This window comes from Cupressus sempervirens, chromosome 11 (genome assembly GCF_028749045.1).
Source record: "Cupressus sempervirens isolate cs-2001-9-10 chromosome 11, ASM2874904v1, whole genome shotgun sequence".
NCBI lineage: Eukaryota > Viridiplantae > Streptophyta > Pinopsida > Cupressales > Cupressaceae > Cupressus > Cupressus sempervirens.
In genome coordinates, this window is record NC_143128.1 from 405,677,946 (window position 1) to 405,700,648 (window position 22,703).

General features: G+C 35.7%; 2 protein-coding genes across 8 annotated transcripts in view; both read right to left on the reverse strand.

Moving 5' to 3' along the window:
* The window catches only part of LOC149529883 (IAP-like protein 1), a 58,360-nt gene that overhangs the window by 18,088 nt on the left and 17,569 nt on the right, over positions 1-22,703 (reverse strand). For 4 of the 7 annotated variants that reach the window (XR_016358947.1, XR_016358946.1, XM_089810760.1 and 1 more), the window contains exons 4-5: positions 11,466-11,812; positions 9,515-11,363 (exon numbers count right to left, since the gene is read on the reverse strand). Coding sequence is in view for 4 of the 7 variants with exons in the window: in XM_089810760.1 (XP_089666886.1) it covers positions 9,515-11,363; positions 11,466-11,812 (2,196 nt within the window). In the remaining 3 variants the exon portion in view is untranslated. Of the gene's footprint in view, positions 1-9,474; positions 11,364-11,465; positions 11,813-22,703 lie in introns of all 7 variants that reach the window. The other 3 variants (XM_089810762.1, XM_089810761.1, XR_016358949.1) reach the window with 2 other exon arrangements.
* LOC149529884 (uncharacterized) lies at positions 232-1,746 on the reverse strand. Its single transcript, XM_089810763.1, has 2 exons — positions 1,074-1,746; positions 232-940 (listed from the first exon to the last, which is right to left on the reverse strand). Exons 1-2 carry the CDS (start codon positions 1,740-1,742, stop codon positions 560-562), a joined length of 1,050 nt encoding a protein of 349 aa, XP_089666889.1. The 5' UTR covers positions 1,743-1,746; the 3' UTR covers positions 232-559.

Genomic DNA, 22,703 nt, shown 5'->3' on the forward strand with positions numbered 1-22,703 from the left:
AAATCTCCATGCCTTTAATAATAAACAAAGAACATTTTATTTTATTATTAAAATAAAATAATAGAATTAATATTACAAAGTCATAATGAGCCCCTTATTCCTTTATACAATAAATAAATATAAAATACTTCTTCAAAGAGCATAAATGCTAAGTTACCGATTCGGATGCAGATTCCGAAGCGGATTCCAGAAGTGGATACGGGATGCGGGAATTTTTTTTTTTTTGGAATGCGGATGCGGGAGGAAACGTATATATATATATATATAATATTATAATATTAACATATGCAACGAAATGTAAGAAATATACAAAAACAAATCATTTGATAAAGCATAATATGACTAGGAATCTATGATACTTAACAGTTAATTGAACCCTTAAACAAAATTCAAGATATTTCAAAATTCGTATGATATTCATATATCAATATCAATATGTGCTTGTCCAACATTAGCGTTTAGTCTTGACTCTTAAACAATAAGTTCAAATAGGTCATGTTCAAGATTCCAACAAAATAAAATTTAAAAACATGGTAAATGATTAAGTCTCAAGATTCAATCAATCAGAGTCTGGCTCTGAATCATAGGGATTTGCAAGAAAATCCACATTCTCATTGTCATCTCCAACTGCTGAAAGATCATTTGAACCAAGCATGGTTCCACTTATGCTAGATGCACCACGTGCCACACTAACATCATCACCGTCTCCAACTGTAACAAGATCATGAAGTGTTGCATCCAAATCTGCACACTCAGGGGCTACATCCCAAAGCTTTGTTGCCCCTTCCTTGTAATGATCATTCTTACGTGACAAAAGACGCAAGTTGGTGTGGACAAAGACCAAGTCCTCAGCTTTCTTGGAGCCTAACCGGTTGCGCTTCACCGAATGGATAAAGGAGTATGTACTCCAATTCCTTTCAGCAGCAGAAGAACTAGCAACCTATATAGTTGTCACAAAACATACAAATGAAAAGCAAATTAATTTTATAGAATGTGTGAAACACTAAATTCTACAATGCAAGTGTAAACATAAAATTTTAAAACAAATTTACAAAACAAAATAAAAAACTTACTTGTGATAGGACTTTGATTGCAAGAGGTTGAAGATGCTTGAAAGGTTGACCATACATGTACCACCATGTGATAGCTCCCATTCTATTTTGGTCCTTTAGTGCAAATGGAGAATGCTTTAACCCCGAAGCAAACAACCCAAATTCTTCCCTCACTTTTTCATGCATTTCTTCCAATGGGAAGAGACTTGAAAGGGCTTCGTGGCACCCCTCAACAACCTCCTCATCCGCAAATGGTGCAACTCTACCTGGCATACCAGCTATCTCCTCACTATAGTACCTAGGAGATAAGGCATATGCAAGGAGGTGCAATGGGGTAGTCATCTTATTCCAGCGATGGTTGATAATTGCTTGCACTTGTTTGCATAAGGCTTCACATTGTGTGGGGTCACTCTCATGTGCTTGTATAGAATGTTTTACCTTCTCAACCATGGTGTCCATGCCATCATACACATCCCCTAAGCAAGGTGTATCTGTATCAGCGAAACGGAGCATAGTCATGATGGGCTCGGTGAAATCCAATACATATGCCACACGAGCCCACCAACTCTCATTCAAGATCAAATTCCTCATCCTTTGTGCTCTTTCTGAATTTGAGATCTTCCATACACCCCATTGATGACCGATGACCATTTGACTTAATGCATCTTTTACCTTGAGGAGTCGTCTCATAACGATTGTATGAGATGCAAAATGGGTCTCAGCAACCTAAGCAAGTTAACAATATGTCAATTGACAATATAATTAAAAATTTTAATTTTTAACTAAATTACAAAACCATGAAACTTAGTAATTTAAAAAAATTAATTTACCTTCAGCAACTCCAATTTGGAGTATGTTCTAAAAATGGATTGTGACATGTGGTGGTTGGTCACAAACATCTGTATGTCCTCCCCCTCTTCATATATTTTCTTCACCCAATCTTCAGTGCCAATCCTCTGCATGATCAAGTTAAGGGAGTGAACAGTGCATGGAGTCCAAAAAATATGGTCATACCGACTCTCAACTAAAGCACCCGCACCCCTTCAATTTTTGGCATTGTCAGTGACCACCTGTACCACATTCTCACTACCCACCATCTCAATGGCCTCAATGAGAATTCTAGAAATGAATTCCGAATACTTCACTTGCCCTTCACAATCAATGGCCTTCAAAAACATTGCCCCTTTGGGGGAAATTGCAATCACATTAATCAATGGTCGGTTTCTTGTATCCTTCCAACCATCTGACACAATAGTTAGACCCAAAGTTTTCCAAGATTTTTTGATTGGTTGAAGGTCTCTCTCTATATGTGCCCTCTCTTGTTGCAATAAAGTTGTACGCACCTTTTCATAGCCCGGGCTTGTGTAGTCAGCTGGTGATTCTTTGATTGCTGCCACCATTTCCTTCCAATATGGTGATCTCACCAAGTTGAAAGAAAGCCCATTCGCATAAAGGCAACGTGCAATAGCTTCATCAGCGCGATCTCTTGCCCCCATTTTAAATGCGGTGTCCAATGGGCCTCTTTTACGGGTTGAAATTTCCACTTCTTCCTCATCCTCTTTTGGCAGAGGTACCTGCAAGAATGGGTGTTGGGAGGATGCCATTGGTCCAGTGGGTGTCTTTGGCTTGCTCTTTGAGGAAGGACCTTGATAGTAGCTTTTTTTTGATCTATTGATCAATGCATCAACAGCTTCTTGTTCTCTTACAAATGAAAGTATTTCCGCGCTAGTCATCCCAGTATCATTTTTGCCTTTGCACATTCCAAATCCTTTGCCAGCAGGGCCCATAAAATGAAGCTTCACTCGAGAATATGAGCTATTGAAAGGTTTTCCTTTGTTACGTTGACAATAATTGCACTTCCAATAGTATGAGCCACCTCCTGAAACCTGTGATATCCGTGTTGTATGTCTCCACAAAGGAGAACCTACATCAATTTTGAAATTATCAGTCCCTTCCCCTCCTTGGCCCCCCACTGAACTTTGACTAGCACTACCACCGGTATCCATTCTTGCCTAGTTTTTTGCAACCTATTTTATAAGAAAATAAATAAATTTTAATTAGTTCCTAACAACGATGAACATCAATGATCATGCATACAAGTGGAAAGAAGTGAGAAAAACTACTAAAATAGATACCCAAAGTTGCTTCTACATATCTTTCAAAAAAAAAAATTTGAAAAAAAACTTTAAAAAAATCTTCAAGAACTTAAAAAAATCATCAAAAACTCAAAAAAATTCATCTAAATACTCAAGAAAAGGATTGATCACTTACATTGAATGGTTTAAACTTCTTTGAGAAAGCTATCTCTCCCTCTTCGATCGATCCTCTTCGAAAATGCTGAACTTAGCTTCACAATGAAAGAGTGGCTGTAGGTGCAAACAAAACTCTAAAATGACTCTTGTGAATGCTTCTATGTTGTCTTCTAGGGTCGTTTTAGGGTTTTATTGTGAAAAAATGCTTTAAAAAATGCTTTTAGTCACATGTTGTTTCATAGTTTTAAGTTAAAATATACTTTATTTTATTAGTTTTCCGCCTAACTCCCGCGGATGCGTCTGGATGCTCCCGGATTCCCTGCGGATGCTGCCCGAAAGCCACCCGCAAGCATTCGGAGGCTTCCCACATCCGTCCGTATCGGATGCGGAAGCCAGGGGACAGGGCCACGAATCGGTATCAGAGCATAAATGTGAATGTCTGAATCTGTCTTCCCATGTCCTTTTGCTTGGTTCTATATCTCCCTTATATATCTAAATAATATGGAAGACGTGACTTTTCAAACTTTAAAAAATCACATCTCTTCAATAATTCATACCCTTTTTTAAAATAAAACAAATGACTCCTGATAACAAATCCTTTTTTTTAATATGTTGTTATTATAAGCACTTTAATATAATCATCGGGCCTCATCAATATCAATTATTTAAGGCATCAAGTGTTGTTTTGGTTCATCGTTCAGGCACTGAACTTTCATTGACATGGATGAGAGACAATGAAATCTTCTGGAAAATTGTACTTTCAGTAACTGAGACTCATGTTTCTATCTGGAATTAGGTTGCATACCATGTCGTCGGTGCTCAGTCTTAATGTTTTTTTCTCAACATATTCTTTATTACTGGCTGAGTATTCCACCGTCGATGCTTTGCATTCAGGCTTTTATTGCTATCGACACATACTCCATTTGATAACTTTGAAGGCGCCCTTTTTTTATTTTATAAACTTCTTTGTCCCGCATATACGGATGTTGTATCATTGTGAAAGTGTCTTTCACGGAGGCCCATCTTTTAGCCACATCTCTGATACATTGCATGGTATGATTGTTGCCATGTAATTGTGATTTACCATCTTAACTGTCACAACTTGTAATGGACGTCACGGTGTATTTGTATATTGTCTCCACAATAACATGGTAATGGCGTTCTAGTATTAACAGTGTCCATTTACAGCATGCAATATATGTTCTATGTCAGGTCTTCAATATTGTATATTCATTCTAACATCTTCCTTTGATACAATTTGTAATCGATGCTTCAAAAGTGATTGCTAAAACATATATCTTGTGCCATCATCCCCCATATGTTATGGACCTTTGCTGGTTAATGGTCTCCTATCATACACTTATTGTTATAGTGATCTACAAAGCTTTGAGGCATCTGGATGTTTATATCTGCAGTTTCCTGTGAGATAATTTTGTACCACTCAATTGTTACCTGCCTTCAAACCAACTATCACAATAGATTGCACATATGCAGTGAACATACTCTGGAACATTAAAACTCTGCCAGCAAATAGGTGTTTTGATGGCAATATTAATCTGTAATGACCTAGACTGTAGTCATATTTTCCCAAATATAGATCAGGACCATCAAAAGGCATCTTCAAAGATACGTCTTGCATTGTCCAGAAAGATATGAAGATAGACACAACAAGCACCATTTGCAATTGATGACTTCAATCCTCCATGTCTTGTCTTTTCTTTTGTTGCTATCATCAAACTTCCCAGTTTTACATGTTTGGAACAGTGACTGGACCATCTTTGAAACACTAAAGTCTTGTTGCTGAGATTTGTTAATGGAATCAGAAGATCACTCTGCCCTAAACTTCTATCTTCGTATTTGCAAGCAGAATACTCTTTGATGATTTCTTGCCTGCTTGACATCTTGAATCTATGCTTTCTAGATATTAAACTTTCTTATTTTAATATCATTAATTGCTCTCTTCTAATATATTTTTCTTCAGACATCAAGAATTATGTGTGCAGAGGTGACTCGAATAATGAGAATACCGTTCATTCTTCACGGGCTTCTCCATTCTCAGTTATCTATTAGATATCTGTGTGAAAGCTTGAACATTCTTATCGGTATCCATCCGCTTCACATACTACCAGTCCTGATGAAAACGTCCCATACTTGCTGTTCATGTTTTGCTTATCAGATCTGTACATTCTTCCATAAATTGGTTTGCATCTGCGGGTCACTGTACACCTATCATAGGGAAATCATTGAAACATGTAAATATAATGTTATCTGTGGATAAAAAGGTCAGATAAGGTGCTTAAATGGAGGCCCAAATTCGCCAAAAAATTTAGGCTCCATCACCTTCAAAAATATATTTCATGTATATAGAAAGTTATAGCCGAAATGTCATGTTCAATCATTTTTCAATTTAGGAAAACCTACGTATTGTAATATTTATATCAGAACCTCTCGTATAACTTGTGTTAAAAAGAATGACAAGTCTTTGCCCTGTGCAAAGACAGCCACAGAGAGGCATACCAATGACATGGCTGTGAAACAGCATACATTATGTGGCTGCCAAGTTAAATTTTAGAACTACATACCAAAGATCTCTCAATTTTATCCTAGAGATAAAGCCATTGAATCCCTTTCTGGGCCACACAATAGTTTGACTCAAATATCTTTATCATGTCGATGCCAAGCAATCACATTTAGTGACACTAGATCACATTAAGCCAAATTGAATGTCAATCACTAGTAAATGGGATGGGTACGTACTAGTCACTCTTTCTAATAAAGGGCAAAGCTAATGAAAATGTATAGTGGCGTCTGGTGACATTTCCACTCCTACTGCTATCTCCAGACAAGCACCTTCTCAGACAACAGCTACTTGGAAACAAGTTCCTTATTTTGCATCAAGTTCAACATACGTAAGGGAAATATAAACGTCATAAGAACACCTTCAACTCCAACTCCAACTCAAAATTAGTGACAGCAATTTTCAATCTACATGCCAAAGATGTGGGAATTGATACCATTGACAAATTCATCTTTACCCGTAGCACTCTATTCAACATTGCTCATTCTCCTTTTTTTAAAGAGACCATGTCTATGGCTCCAACAGTAAGTTCTTCATATGTGCCACCAAGGGCTACAAAATTAAGCGTAGATGACTCTTACTTCAAGGTAATTTTATTTAGGTTACTACAAGGATGTAAAATTTCAACTGCAGGTCCTTAAAGATGCTATTGAGGAGGTTTGCATTAACAATGTGATGCAAATCAGTAGAAAAGATGCATATGTGTGCACAGCTGTTGCGAGTATGTATGGTGGACCACCCTTTGTGAGTAGGCATGATGGAAATGCATTCTTCTCTGGGAGAAGCATGAGGTGAAAGCCCTCATTCCACCCTCTACAAGTAGGTATGGTGGACCACCCTTTGCAAGTAGGCATGGGGGAAAAGTATTCTTCTCTAGGAGAAGTCTGAGGTGAAAATCATTGTTCCACCCACTGCAAATAGGCATCGTGGAAGTGAATTGGTTTTATACATCAATTTAGGAGCTTGGTAAGACGTTCCTTCTCATACATTTCAAGAGAACCCTTTCATTTTTGTTGGAAATCAGGATGATGGACCATCCTTGAAACCTTCGGACTTCTCTGCATCTTAAAAACATAATCCATCTCACAAGTAAAATTAGTTAATAAAGCAATTACAAAATAATCTCCTCTCTGGAACGTGCAGTTTTCTTAAATTTTATCAAGTTATCTGATCAGATTTAATTAATTTTTATGCTGTTACTCCCATTTATTAAAAGACAGGACTTGAGAGATTAACTATGCCTCGTGCAGATTTACTAATTTAGCTTAAGATGAAAAAGATAAAATGACCTTAATTCATGCATTAGATGACCACAAGTTTTAAGAGAAGCTAATAAAGGGCTAAAAATAAGATCAGGCCTAGCTAGGATGGGAGCCTTAAAATGAAGGCTAAGACGGGATCTAACAGTCCGTAGGTCAACTCAAAAAACCTAAAGATTGTTACAGTTTACCAGAATATCCGAGAGTCTTCATTTGTGATCAGTCTTGTTCCATATTATATGTCATTTCTGAATTGTTGACACTACCCTTTACGGTTTATCTATAGTCCCATTTCAACTGGATTTTATCTAAATTACTATCCATTGTGATAATAAGTTTTCCATAAATCTTAAATGTTTTGGTTAAATTCATATGCCATTATGGCCTCTTATTATTTTCTTAAAACTATTATAGCTTCCTTTTGGCTTACTTTACCATTCTGGTTCATGACTGCTTATTCCAAGGGTTTTATTATAGGTGTTCATTTTATCAGTAATTTGAAATGAATTAAGTGGAGAAACAATCCTTTATGACAATGTCGATATCTGCATAACTGAGAGAATGGGAAATTTTAAGCTAAAACGAAAAAATCAAACTGAGTATTTATATATCTGAGATTTAGCTTATATATATGAGATTTAGCTCGATTATGAAAATAGATATAAACTCATCACTCAGTGAACATTCTTGCACCTTTAGTTAAACCTGTTATAAACTACTTATCTTCAGGATATGAAATTAGCAACATCAAGGCGAATTTTACTATGATTAAAACATTGATCATTACAAGTCACTAAAATCTGTTATTCCATTGAAACTCCAGTTAGAGAATAAAGTAGGGCTTTGATTTTGTCTTAAGATTACTCATAATTACATTCCTGAAATATGTCCAGCCAGAATTGACATTTAGAAGACATAGAGCTAAATCAAAAGGAGGCTACTAAGCCTGGGAGAAACAGAGAGGAAGCCATACAGCCTAAGCTGAGAAAGACAGACATATGCATATATAGGTTAAAGCCAAAAAGAAAACCCAAAACCTAGCAGACGATTTGGGAAAAGAAGACAGCCACATAGTCGGAGCGAGATAAGTTCAAAAACCTGAAGTAAAAGAACATTCAAAACTTCTAGATTATCAAAAAACCATGGCAGCCTGACTAGTTAAGACTTTCCTTCTCCAGATACCACCCCACTCCTCTGCAATCCACACAAATTCTGGTATTTGAGGCCGCCAGCAGGAACATCCAGTTTCTTGTGATTTCTTCTCATCGTTCTGCAAACTTGCGATGGTTTTTTATTTTTAAAATTGGGCGAACTCGAACTGTCCTGTCATGGAACCCATACTCGCTCCTTTTTGGGATGCAAAGGTTTACATCTATGTTCTCTAAAACCTCATTTGGCTACCTAATAACAGGACCCTTAAATACTGCTCTGCAAAAGTCTCTCAAGGCATGTTTGTCCCTGTCAATATGCAGCACAGTGGCAATGAACATTGCAACAATGTCAGAATTGTGCTTATGTTTATCCATCAGCTAATCTTCACCCACTATGATTCTAATGGCCCTATGGATCAGTCCATACTTGGTTTTGACCATTTTCCTAATTCTTAGGTCACTAATCTCTCCCCAAAACGACATTACCCGAAAACCTGACCTCATTCTAATAGAGGTATCCATGTCCAACTACAGAAAAGAATCCAAGTAAAACGGGTACTTACGATAGGAAAAAGCCTTAAGGGAAATCAGCTACCAAGCTGAGAGGATGAGGGCCGAGACTATTTTGCAGAGTCAAGAAAATTGGCTTCCTTAAATAGGGAAAAACTTCATCATAGCCAGGATACTAGACCATACATCAAAGTTTGATGAAATTCTGTACAGGACTGATTGGATGACGAATTATTTTTAACTAATAAACAGGCCTTTGCCATGCATAAGGGTGGTGAGGTGTCCAAAAACCCTGCCATCTTTATTAAATAGTTACAAAAAGATATATATATTGGCAAATATTAATCTTTGATTGGCAAATATTAATCTTTGTTGATAAATATTAAATTGTAATATTAATAATTTATATAATTATATTAACTTATATTTATTTGCATAACAAATATATTAATTTTACAAGTATTGCTACTTTTCAATATATATTACTATCTTCATGAGAGGAGATAAATCCAGTTAATTATCTCCTTGACAGCAGGGAGGAACACATTTAATGAAGGGTCAACGGCTGTCCGACTGACTACTATTGATATATGGAAACAATAATCCAGAACACGCAGTGAAGGGCAAGATTCAATATGGCAGGATCTAACATTAGAAATCAAAAGAGCATACCTAACTATTATACTTGTCTTAAAAATATGTTTCTTAGCACCTATAGATCTATGACCTGTTTTGTTGATATTGTCACAAGAAGATCCTGGAATAACATTATTCACAGCAGAAGAGCCCTTCCCAGCATTTGTCACCTCTTCTTTAGAACCCTCATGTTCAAAAGTTAATATTAAAGCATTGTTTGTAAGTATTGGTTGGTCTTGCTCTTCATGGCCTACTGTATGACTGCTTTTCTGGCCACTTTCTAGAGATTCTCCTTCATTTGATTCCCCGATTTTCGACCCAGTATAAGCCCTACCCACTGAATGAGACATCATCATATCATGACTATCACCGTGAATATCATCCCTTTCTGCTTCTTCTGGCACAAACTCACCCATTAATCCACGATCGGGAACAAATTCACCTGTTTGCCCCTGATTTTCTGTTACTTCTGCCACTTGTTCAGCTTCACCTACAATGCTCTCAGTTCGATGGACAGACACATCCGCCCCATGAATTTCAGCTTCATGACTGGCACCCATGCCAACACTTCCTCCGCTTATCCCCAGGCTGAACCCACCTTGGGGTTCAAAAGTAGCATTTTCACCATTTAATGTTCCATCTCCTTCATCACTAGTGCTCAAGCCTGTTTCTCCTTCAACTCGTCCAGCATCTGGCTGTAGGCAAGTGCTCTGTTGTGCTTGTATGCTGAAATTCAATTCTGAAATCTCATTTAAATCAGCATTCTTATCGATGCTAGGTGGTGGTCCATGGACATCATCATCATCTGCCGGAAAATTTTCAACACTTTCCATAGAATTCTCCTGAAAATTATTGTAGCATGTGTCCATTGCAATTACAGAGGACTCACGAGCTGAATCTTTTCGAGACTGGCTGCCATATCTTTGCTGGTTTCCCTCCTGCCAGGATGCTTCCATGATATGTCTTTTTGAATGGTTCAAGCCATCAACTTCAATGTCTCTCTCAAATGCTGCCGAATGGCTGGGACCTGGGTAAGAAACATCTTTGAAATGTGATACTCGATCTGCAGCCATGCTCTCTGTTGTCCGTGTGCGCTTAGATGGTCCATGAGAATATTGACTTCCATCATTCACTTCATCAGCATCACGGTCTACTACAGTGCCTTCTGCACTATCAGCATGGTGAAGCCTACCCATAGGCCTGTCTACTGTACTTCCACCTTCCTCCATACTACGTTTACGGGTCCGAGGACCCCATGACTCATAAGATGCAGCATGATCACCAACTTCACTGCCAGCAGGCTGCCGTAGCATTGGATCCCTGTCATGCATAAGATCTTCCTGAGGCAGAGCCATTGTAGAAGGGTCAAAGTCTGTGGGAGGAGGTCCTCCAGCTATTGTCAAATTCAAATCCATGCCCAAATTAGAGTGGGACTTTCCCTCCTCTGTAGTCGCAGCTTCTTCTGCCTCATCACGGCCTTCAAAATTTTCTCTTTCCATTGTGTCAACAGCACATAATCCATCAATTCCACTTGCTGCACTTATTCCACGTGTAAACACAAACTTTTTACCAGTCTCTGGAAGGTCATTCAAACTAGAGAGAAAACGATATGGACGAGAAACTGTAACAAAACTGCACATCCTAACAGTGGCTCCACAAAGGCTGCAATCTAATACTGCTGATGCAGGACCACATCTAGACTCAGAAATAGGAATTTTTTTCTTTGAAATGTCTTTCTTTTCTAGTTGTGCTGCTCGTGAATACTTTAGCATACTAGGGCCCACATCACATGCTGGATGAAACTGATCTTGACCAGGACCACAAGAAATTGCATTTCCTGCTGACTGAGCAGAATGCTCTTCAAAATCTACGACATTTGGAACCAAGCGGGGTTCCCAGCCACACAAACTTATCAGCCTCTGTGCCTGATGATGGATCACATGTTTAGGTGATAGAAAATAAAACTCCCTTCAAACCACAAATGAAGCAGAATCAGTGAATTTGAAATACAATAAAAAAGAACATGCCTGATAATAAATGCTTGCAACCTCTTCCCTAGATAATTCAGCTCCAGGCATATTATCAGCTCTACCACTGAACTCACTGATTGTAGCTCGTTGATGATTGGTAAGAAGACGGTCTATTTGTGGACCCCTGCAATTCTTCATCCAATCGATAGTAGAACCAGACACCACTGGAAGGGATGAAAATTGAAGAAGTGCGTCACACCGATCATTGTAACCTCCAATTAATGCAGATGGAGGGGTAGGAGGGAACTGTGCCAGGCTTTCCGAACAACTATTTTCTTTCCATGGACATGTACCTCTATGGCCACACTGTAGTTGCTCTGCAAAAGCTTCACTAGTACTTTGAGCTTCATGCAAAAACAAGAAAAATATCAAAATGGGTCAGCAAAATCTATATGCAACAAACATATCTTATAAAAGGTGTAGATTGTCATTATTTAGAGATATACCAATTAGAAATATTGGGATAAAAGAACAGTGTACATCAAAGCCTCTTCATTTTATACACGCTAAATTTTGAGTCGCTGACTATAAACATTCCATAACACACATGAAATGCATTCTCAATGCCAATGCTTAAATCAAACATATCCACTGAACCAAAAACTCAATTAACCAGAGTTTCTCCTAGCTTCTAAGCAGGGAGTTGCAGGAATCGCAGGCAACATTTAGGGGGTAGAAATTTATTTCAAGAATTTGGAGCACTATGGGAGATGGCAATTAACATAACATAAACAAACTAAAGGTAGTTGAATTTTTTTTTAAATAAGAAAATTGTGCTGCATTTACACAGAAAATCCTCTCCCTTTTAGACTTGTATACGTTTTTACCATTTTCTTCTTTATAAGTTGCTCTTTTTATTCTTATGAAACACATAGAGCAGGTTGTCCAGTTCTGAAAAAGGAGGGTGTACCCACCAAGTCCCCAACTCCCTGTCCAATATTCTGAGTACTTTGCCTGGACCCTGGGCTGCATTCCCATTGAATACAGTTTTTCAAATTTTATTAAAACGATAAGAGCCACATATCTCTGATTCTTCTTGCTAAAGGTAGTTTTTCAAATTTGTGCTGCATTTACACCAAATATCCTCTCCCTTACAAGCTTTTTATGGGTTTTTACAATTTTCTTCCCCAAACAGTTGCTTTTTTCATTTTTATGAAGCAAATAGAGCAGGTTGTCCAGTCATGAAAAAGGAGGGTGTACTCACCAAGCCCCCAAGTCCCTGAAACGTCCAAGGTGCTGGGGACTTTACCTGGACCCTGGGCTGCATCCCCATGGAATACTGCTTTTAAAATTTTACTAAAATAAGAAAGCTAAAATATCTCTGATTCTTGTTTCAAAACCAAATTCAAACAAACTTAAAAAAATATTTTTCATGCTTGTTAAGTTATAGGCAGCATAGTAAAAAATTTATGTTAAAATTAAATTGACAGGATAGAGATTCTGGATACAAGTGGAACACTAGAAACAACATACTCTATTGAAATAACATCAAAAACGATTGCAGTTTTGCAGCTTTTTCTGCCATATTTAGTATGTACTACAAAGCTTGTATCAATACACAACAGCACACATAAAAGTAATCTCTATAGTTTGCATGAGCTGGAAAAGAGTTTTTGTACGGAAAAAATGCACTCCCTAAGCAATAAGTTCATAATTATAGAAATCCCACCAGATAATATTGTTTATAACTCATATAATTATGATCAAACCCACGTCTTCTGGCAAAAAACTCATATAATGTACAGATATAAATTGCTAGTGTAAACAACTTCTTTCCATGCAGTTTCCACCATGTATGTGAACAAGGCACATTATATATCTAGTTCCTAGCTAGGTTTTTCAGACAAGTTCACATGGTAAATTTACTTAAAGACTTAGAAATCATTATAGAAGTTTCTTGAACATATGTGAATTAATCCCCTAAATGTCACCTAACATGGGATTAGGACACTTGTCATCATCCTAGTTTATACTTGCTCTCAAGCTTCCCTACATAAGCAAGGTCATGTGAACTTTTTGGCTCATGCAGAGGGGCATATTCATTTGATCTACATTTTGCATCCAGTATTGGCAAATTTATGCTTCATTTTTCCTCTTGTAGAATAATCTATTGGTTTTGCAAGTGATCATACAAGCTTGAGTACTCAAGGAACAAGCTTGAGTACTCAAGGACTCGATCTACCAAGATCACCTAAAAATTCAGAATACCATTCTAGAAGAGAAAAAAACAACAGAAAAAATTCGTCGATAATGGATGCAAAACAGTGTACTATATGGATACATTATCCCCCACCCCCAAAAAACCCCACTTGTTTCAAAGGTAAGGACCTCTCTAGGATAGGGGGTGCCAAGGGTAAATTCCCTTGCCGAACCAACATCACCTCTAGGACTTGACTAATGGCAAGACATCCTAGGGACTCCCAAAAATCCTCTAGCTGTCTTGGGGACACCTTGAAATCTCCCATAGGCCCTGATGGAGACCTGATTTTGGCAAATCAAAGCCTCTGTTTGAATGCATTTCTTTCACCTATTAATATTTGCTATTAGTGTTATTTTCTTATAAATTTGATCATTAGTATATTTAAATATTTCATACCCATTGCATATGACCAATTAAGATACATAACACTGCTAAATCCTTAAATTTATTATAATAATACATAGTTTCTATTATCTTTGTTTACTATCTAATGGTTATCTATGGTAATCTTCTATAAATATAAGAATGTTTCTAATATTTAGTTAGTTGTCGTTATCTATACGCTTTCTTCAACTTTCTTTTAGCTAAGGAAACATCGCTTTATTCTTTTGTTTATATAGACCTCTTGGTCTCTGCTAATAACAAGCAAATATTTTCCAATTACTTCGTAATATAGTATTAGAGCCAATACTCCAAATTTTTTCGAAAATAATTATAATTTCTTGATTGAAATTATCTGCCAATTATTTTTAAAATTATTTACATACATATTTGCTTCCAACTCTCTCTATAATCTGACTAGGGTTTTCATTCTGTGAGATCTAAATCTGTCGACTTCTGGTTCGGTTCTGCAACCCATTTCTGTCCAGATTCATCTGTTTTTTCTACACATTTCTGCCATTTTTTGTGTTCTTTTGCAGCAAGGTCGTTTTTGTTCAAAACCCTAATTTTTAGGTTTGGAAAAAAAATTTGATTACACATTCTTGTTGGTTTTTTAAGAGCTCAATTGGGTGGTTGTCAGATTTATCTAGGTGCCTCAATTTTTGTGCCTCAATTTTCAAGCCAACCAATCCAAAAACCGACAACATATTCTTTCTAGCTTTTTTGAGCTCTCTTATGGGTCATAAGGTCTCTATTTTTTGAGGGTTGCATGTACTTGCATGTTGTTTGCATGTGTTGCTTTACCATGCAAAGTCTAGTGTTTTGCCTCCCTTAAAAATTCTGGTGGGTTTTAATAAATTTTTCCCTATAAAAAATATTTTGATGGGTTTTCATATTTTTTTCCCTACAAAATAAAATTCTTATGGGTTTCCATAAATTTTCCCTTAAAAATTTATGATTCTGTAATTCGCGAAGTATTTGCTATTAGTGTTATTTTCTTATAAATTTGATCATTAGTATATTTATGAAAAAATTACCCATAGCATATGACCAATTAAGATACATAACACTATTAAATCCCTAAATTTATTACAATAATAAATAGTTTTTATTATCTCTGTTTAGTATCTAATGGTTATCTATGGTAATCTTCTATAAATATTAGAATATTTCTAATATTTAATTAGTTGTAGTTATCTATTTGCTTTCTTCAACGTTCCTTTATCTAGAGTAGAATATTTCTATTCTTTAGGATCGTTTCCTAAGGAAATATCAATTTATTCTTTTGTATATGTAGACCACTCAGTCTCTGTTAATAACAAGCAAATATTTTCCAATTAGTTTGCAATGTGGTATTAGAGCCAATAATCTAAATTTTTTCAAGAATAATTATAATTTATTGGTTGAAATTATCTGTCAATTATCTACATGCATATTTGCTTCCAACTCTCTCTATAATCTGACTAGGGTTTCCGTTTTGAGAGATCTAAATCTGCTGACTTCTAGTTCAGTTCTACAGCCCATTTCTATCCAGATTCGTCTGTTTTTCTGCACATTTTTGCTATTTTTTGTGGTTTTTTTTTGCAGTCAGGCCGTTTTTGTTCAAAACCCTAATTTTCTGGTTTGAAAACATTCCCTGATTTAGATTCTTGTTAGTGTTTTGAGAGCTCAATTAAGTTATGGTTAAATTTTTCTGCGTGCCTCGATTTTTGAGCCAGTAGATCCAAAAACCGACAACATATTCTTTCTAGGTTTTTCGAGCTCTCTTCTAAGTCATCCTTCAAGTTTTATGGGTCTCTACATTTTGAGAGTTGCATGTACTTGCATGTTGTTTACATGTGTTGCTTTACCATGCAAAGTCTCGTATTTTGCCTCTCTTAAAATTCTAGTGGATTTTAAAAATATTTTTCCTGAAAAAAAAAATTCTGATTAGTTTTCATATTTTTCCCCTAAAAAATGTTCTTATGCGTTTCTATAAGTTTTCCTTTAAAAATTTATGATTTTGTATTCACGAAGTTGTGTGGAATTACTTTGTAGGTTTGTAATTTTTTCCTCAAAAATTATTTGTTGGGTTTTAGCATTTTTCCTAAAAAACAAAGCTTTCTATTGTTAGGTTTGATTGATTTTTCACCTCGAAAATCATGTCAGGTTTTGATTGTTTTTTCACTTCAAAAATCATGTTGGGTTTTGATTGATTTTTCACCTCAAAAATCATGTTAGCTTTAATTTGATTTTTAACCTCAAAAATCATGTTGCATTATGATTAATTTTTCACCCAAAAAATCGTGTTTGGTTTTTTCAATTTTCTCCTAAAAATCAAGGTTTTTTGTGGTTTGTTTTGGAGCATTATGCTCATCTACAAAGTTTTGGAGCATTATCCAAAGTACCATCAGCAGTCTTCTCAGCGACATCTTCTACTCCAGATTCATCATAAGGCTCTTGGAAGAAAAACATTCAATGCATCTATTGCCACAAGTTTGGGTAGATGAAGGTTGAATGTCGGAAGCAATTAGCTACCCTATCTAAGCAATCTGGTTGGCAGCCCACAACAAACAACGCAGAGCACTTTGAGCAAACAAAATCTGTCTTTTACATTTTCTAACAGCTTTGTACTCTGAATAGATTAACCATTAAAGGAAGGTATTACAATAATAGATAGTTTCTATTATCTCTGTTTAGTATCTAATGGTTTTCTATTGTAATCTTTTGAAAATAGTAAAATGTTTCTAATATTTAGTTAGATGTTGTTATCTGTTATAGCTTTCATCAGCTTTCTTTTCGCTAGAATAGAATATTTATATTCTTTACAATTGTTTCCTGAGGAAACATTGCTTTATTCTTTTGTATATATAGACCTCTCGATCTGTTAATAACAAGCAAATATTTTCCAATTACTTCGTAATAAAATTTTGGTTTCAGGATAAAAAGCTTTCTATTGTATTCATTTTGCATTATTAGTTTGAAGAGTTTCAATTTATGATCTTTATCTTTTCATGTCAGCATTCAGGGGAAATAATGATGGATCAAAATCTACACAAGAAATGGATAGAGAAAATACAGCCTCAAAGTGTAAGACCAGATAAAGGGTAATCAGCGAGAACTTCCCAATAAAGCAGTGAAGACGCAGATGACTCTGCTGGGATACTTTGCTTTATAAGTATGCATATTTAAAGATAAGGATATACCAGATTGAAGACTAATTATCTAAAATCAGACCTGACATGAAGGATATTTGAATTTTTTCATTCCTACTCTGCCTGGAAGATTAGCACCTTCAATTGTGTTTCACTTTTGGATCAGTATTGCTACAAAAGTTTAGAAATAGCAAATTCACAATTTTCCTTTGATTCTCATTGAGCGGATAAAATCTGTAGTTAGTCATACTGTATATGGAGAACCTGTGAGTGCTAAGTCATCGCCATCTGAAAGAAGCAAACCTGGAATCACTGACAAAATGTTAAAACCGTAAACCACTACTGGAGGATATGTAACATGAGCAATAACTATGTGAAAGAAGACGTTGCAAGATATTGCGCCTTCAATTGTGTTTCACTTTTGGATCAGTATTGCTACAAAAGAAGTTCAGAAATAGCAAATTCGCAATTTTCCTTTGATTCTCATTGAGCGGATAAAATCTGTAGATGATTTTAGTCAAACTGTATCTGGAGAACCTGTGAGTGCTATGCCATCGTCATCTGAAAGAAGCAAACCTGGAATCACTGACAAAATGTTAAAACTGTAAACCACTACTGGAGGATATGTAACATGAGCAATAACTCTGTGAAAGAAGACGTTGCAAGATATTATTGGGCTTGCAATGATGATGATGTAATAATCTGGAGTGTCATTATATTATGATCCCCTGAAGATTTTTGTAAGATCATGTCTTTGGCATTCAATTGTTTTCCTCACCCGCAGCATAGAAATCAATCGCCCGATAATATAAAGAACATGAATTCTGGTGATTCTTAGAATTAATCAATCACCAATAAATTGCGATACTGCCAAAAACAAGATAATCCTTGCATCTACAGAAATGAAGATATTTAGCACCCAGTTCCAAACGAATGCAGTATTGAGGCTATTTTCTCAGATATCCAATGATGAAAGCAAGCTATCAAAAAGTTCATGAGAGTTGGATTTTCACCCAGGAGAAGCCAAAGGGAGTTTTGAGTCATTGGTTATCAACCATTGATTTAAGTTCTATGCAGTTATAAATATCTAATATTTTCTTTGATTTTGTTGCAGGGACACACGCAAAAGAATGATGGAGTCGAGCGTTTGAATGTTGGAATCTCCATCGTATCTCCTGAATATGTTAAGGCTTCGATCATGGCTGAAAGAACAACACTCAGCATAATTCGTTCAGACAATCTGAGTACTGTTCACATATGCGGTTCACTAAAATGTTTTCCAATATTCTTATTGAGATCCTGGTTGAAGTGTACTGGTGGCCCCTGCCAAAATTGGAGATCACGATTGTGTCTGGGAAGAATTTGAGAAGCACAGAAGCATTCCCCTCAATGGAAGCTGCATAGCATTGCATTCAATTTTATCATGAACAGCAACCAAAAAGGAAACATTGTGATAAATATTGGACACCATTCAGAATACTTATACAATCAGAAATGACAAGTTTGCACCATTCTATTTTATTTTTATTCTGCTCTTACGCCAGAGTCCACCGTTGCCAGTTTCAATAACAAACAATAAGTTATCGAATACAAAAAATTAATTATTAATTGTTGTCCAGATGCATAATTTAACTTGTAAAGCCGATTTGATGCTTTTATGAAAGGGTGTGTCGATTCATGGGCAGTTTACTCATCCTTTCATCCATGTATAAATATAGGATGGAAAAGCAAAATGAAGACACGTTCAATATACAGTGGTTTTAGAACTTTTTGAACTCTCGAGAAATAGCAATTCTGGAAATGTGAAAGCATAAATACTCTGGCGAAGGCAATTGGAGATCACAATCGTGTCTGGGCAGAATTTGAGAAGCACAGAAGCATTCCCCTGAATGGAAGCTGCATAGCATTGCATTCAATTTTATCATGAACAGCAACCAAAAAGGAAACATTGTGATAAATATTGGACGCCATTCAGAATACTTATACAATCAGAAATGACAAGTTTGCACCATTCTATTTTATTTTTATTCTGCTCTTATGCCAGAATCCACCGTTGCCAGTTTCAATAACAAACAATAAGTTATCGAATACAACAAATTAATTATTAATTGTTGTCCAGATGCATAATTTAACTTGTAAAGCCGATTTGTTGCTTTTATGAAAGGGTGTGTCGATTCATGGGCAGTTTACTCATCCTTTCATCCATGTATAAATATAGGATGGAAAAGCAAAATGAAGACACATTCAATATACAGTGGTTTTAGAACTTTTTGAATTCTCGAGAAATAGCAATTCTGGAAATGTGAAAGCATAAATACTCTGGCGACTGCCATTTCTGAATTGGATAATAAAATCCGTGTGACAAAAATAAGGCTCTGTAATTTTATTCCCTAAAGAGCAGAGAATCAAAACCACAAATAAGGACAAATCTTTGTAGTTGCCCAGGAAAGCGGCAGATTATCTCTTGAAGATATGAGAAATTTAGAATCCTCCAGCATTCATAATTTGAACAGCAGGGCTATTGTGGAACAATTGTATGTTGTCTTAACCTTGTTTTTATTGGTCTTCTCTCGGGAGTTAAAATCCTCTCAAATCAATTCTGGATTGCATATTATGTGATTGTTTGTTTTCTGATATTTGGATAATTGACAATATTTAAATAAATATTGTCCTATAAGTTATATTTTAAGAGCCTGCATTGTGATTTATTCTTTTGCCCAAGGAATTAGAGCACTGGTCTTAATCGTCATCTGGATATAATTGTCTGTTTTTAGGCTTTAGGTTGTCAATGTATTTTTGTATTTCCTTTTACAGATTAACTCATTGTAACTTATAAGCAGTCATCTTAAAATTCTGTACTTTCAGAATAATTACATTCATCATCATTTTAATTTCAGAATATTGAGGTTTAAAAGACATTATACCTGAAGCATTTATATCTTGAAGTGATTGAAGAAATTTTGAAGTCAATATAATACCAATATTTCTCACACAATTAAATGGTGTGATTGAAAAGACTTTTTAATTCCTTGCCATTTAGAAGATTTTCTTTTGTTGCACTTGTGATCAGATCATCTGCTTTAAGAACCATCGAACTCTAAGAACCATTGAACTCAAGAGATTGGTTCAAGATTTGGCATACCCGCCTTGGCCCTGCAGAGCCAGAAGTGCAGAGGACTTGGATCAGATTGATCAGTCCTGTCAAGTTGGCCTTCAACCCGTTGGAATCCCAGCATTGAGTTGGCAAGGCTCATAGGATTCCAATCTGTGATTTTGGGAACCAACATGCCCCACTCAAAAAGTCTTCCCTAGCAAAAAACGGAAAAAGATTCTATGAAAATGGCATCCTTGTCTTCAAGTTAGTCTCATCCTTTTCATCAAAGAATATAAAATTTAAGCTAAATTGAAGGTACATGTATGGTTAAGAGAACTCAATACATGGATACAAGCAAAAAACAAGTTGTTGTCTGGGTACGTGGGTTCGGTGTGTACGTGTATAAGGAAATAAGCAAAATTGTAAAACTCAATTATTTAATTGCATGATATTTCATCTTTGATCAATGCCAAATGCCAAAGATAAATATTAGATGCCAATAGATAGTTCAAAATTTGAAGTCATATACCTTATCGTATATATCTAGGTTATCGATTCAAACGAATATCATTATAATCAAAAAATTGACACTCAAAAATCTAAGTTTTTGGTACAAACACAAGCAAGGGCACATGTATGAGATCCCGGGGCATTGGTATGGGAGAAAAAAATTGGATTTGTGTAAGTGGATTAGGTATATATATAATTTAAAGAAATATGCAGAATCGTAAGACTAAACCATTTGATAGTATGATACTTCATCGTTGATCAATGCCAAATGCCAAAGATAAATATTTAAAGTTAACAATTTCAATATTATATTATTAAGTCATATGCCATATCATATGTGTCTAGGTTCATGATTCAAATGAAATTCATTGCAATTTGTAATGTCCCCTAATATGTTTAGACTTAGCTATTACCAGATTATCCCAAATGTACTACTTATGCCCTAGGGTCCATGGATAAAGATATACATCTAAGACATTCAAAGTCAAGAGAATTATTCATTTGCCTCATTAGAATAAGTCATATATAAACATACATACATACATATACATATCTATATACACACACATACACACGCACACACACACACACACACACACACACATATATATGTAACATCCATACTAACCTTATTACCACTTCAATTTGACAAAGGAAGGATTAAGTGTTATCCAAGGTGCCTAGAGTCCAACTACAATGGGCTCCCTCAAAGTTTAAAGATCCAAGCCCTTAGTCTATCTTGGGACTACACCTAAAGGGGGTCAAGGTTGTTGATCCCTACCCATCTTGGGACTGTTAGCCATTGCTTTGCTTTAGACAAGCCCCTCCTTGGAAAGCATTCCTCCTCTCTAGCACTAAATAGTATTATGACTAAGTATGCTTTCTTTAATACTATCTCTAAGATATTGTTTATTTCTTATGTTTATATTACTTATTTATGGTAGTTGCTTATTATTTAGAATTCAGAAATATTGTGTCATACTTGATGCTGGTATATGTTTAAGGGCTTTGTTGTTGCTGACTAAAATTTGTATCCACTAGCTCTAATGTTATTAACTTTAAAGACAATTCAGATTTAATTCTTCTTTTTTTTCCTCCCCTATTCTCCCTTTTGAGTCTCAACATATATAATTTTTATTTCCTCTCTGATATCTTCCTTACAATACAAATTACATAATAGAGATTGATACCTTCCATCTAATCGGTAATCATATATATCTTTTATAATCTATGATCCAGTAATCACGTTGAGTGAATGTGAACTTCACTCTTATACTTCAAAAACCAACGATCGACATCAGTTGAGTTTGAAGGACTATCTCCTTCCTTGATTTAAGAAATATTTATTGTTGATTAAACTGCATAACCTCTACATTGACCTCTTTGGATATCAATTGTACCATCATATGTAATGGGTAATTGCCCTTAAATAAAACTAGATTGCCAACACTTGATTATCATTTGCCCTTAACAATTCAGCCATAATATTGATTTATGATTTGTCTTTTCTAATTATCAATGCTTAGCAAACCATAAATATTACTTTAAAATGTCAATGATATTGACATCTCCATTGTCTTCCAATATAGTGATTGTTATTTTCTTATATGAAGATGACCCTAGTATTATCGACAATAACAAACTCATGATGCTCTCTGGGACGTTGATGATATTTGCTTGTAGTCCCCTAATAATAATATTTGATGTCTTCTTCTCACAATCTCTCTTTATCATCATAGATTCTGGTGTAACTTTTATTCATTGATGCATTTGCATCAATTGCCACCGTTAATGCTCCATATCGATAGCAATTACTTTCTCTTGATATTGCTCAACAACACATAATAAAAGTAAATATTTATATTGAAAGTTGATTATTATACAAATCGATGTCATGGAGATGATGTTGCTGCCTT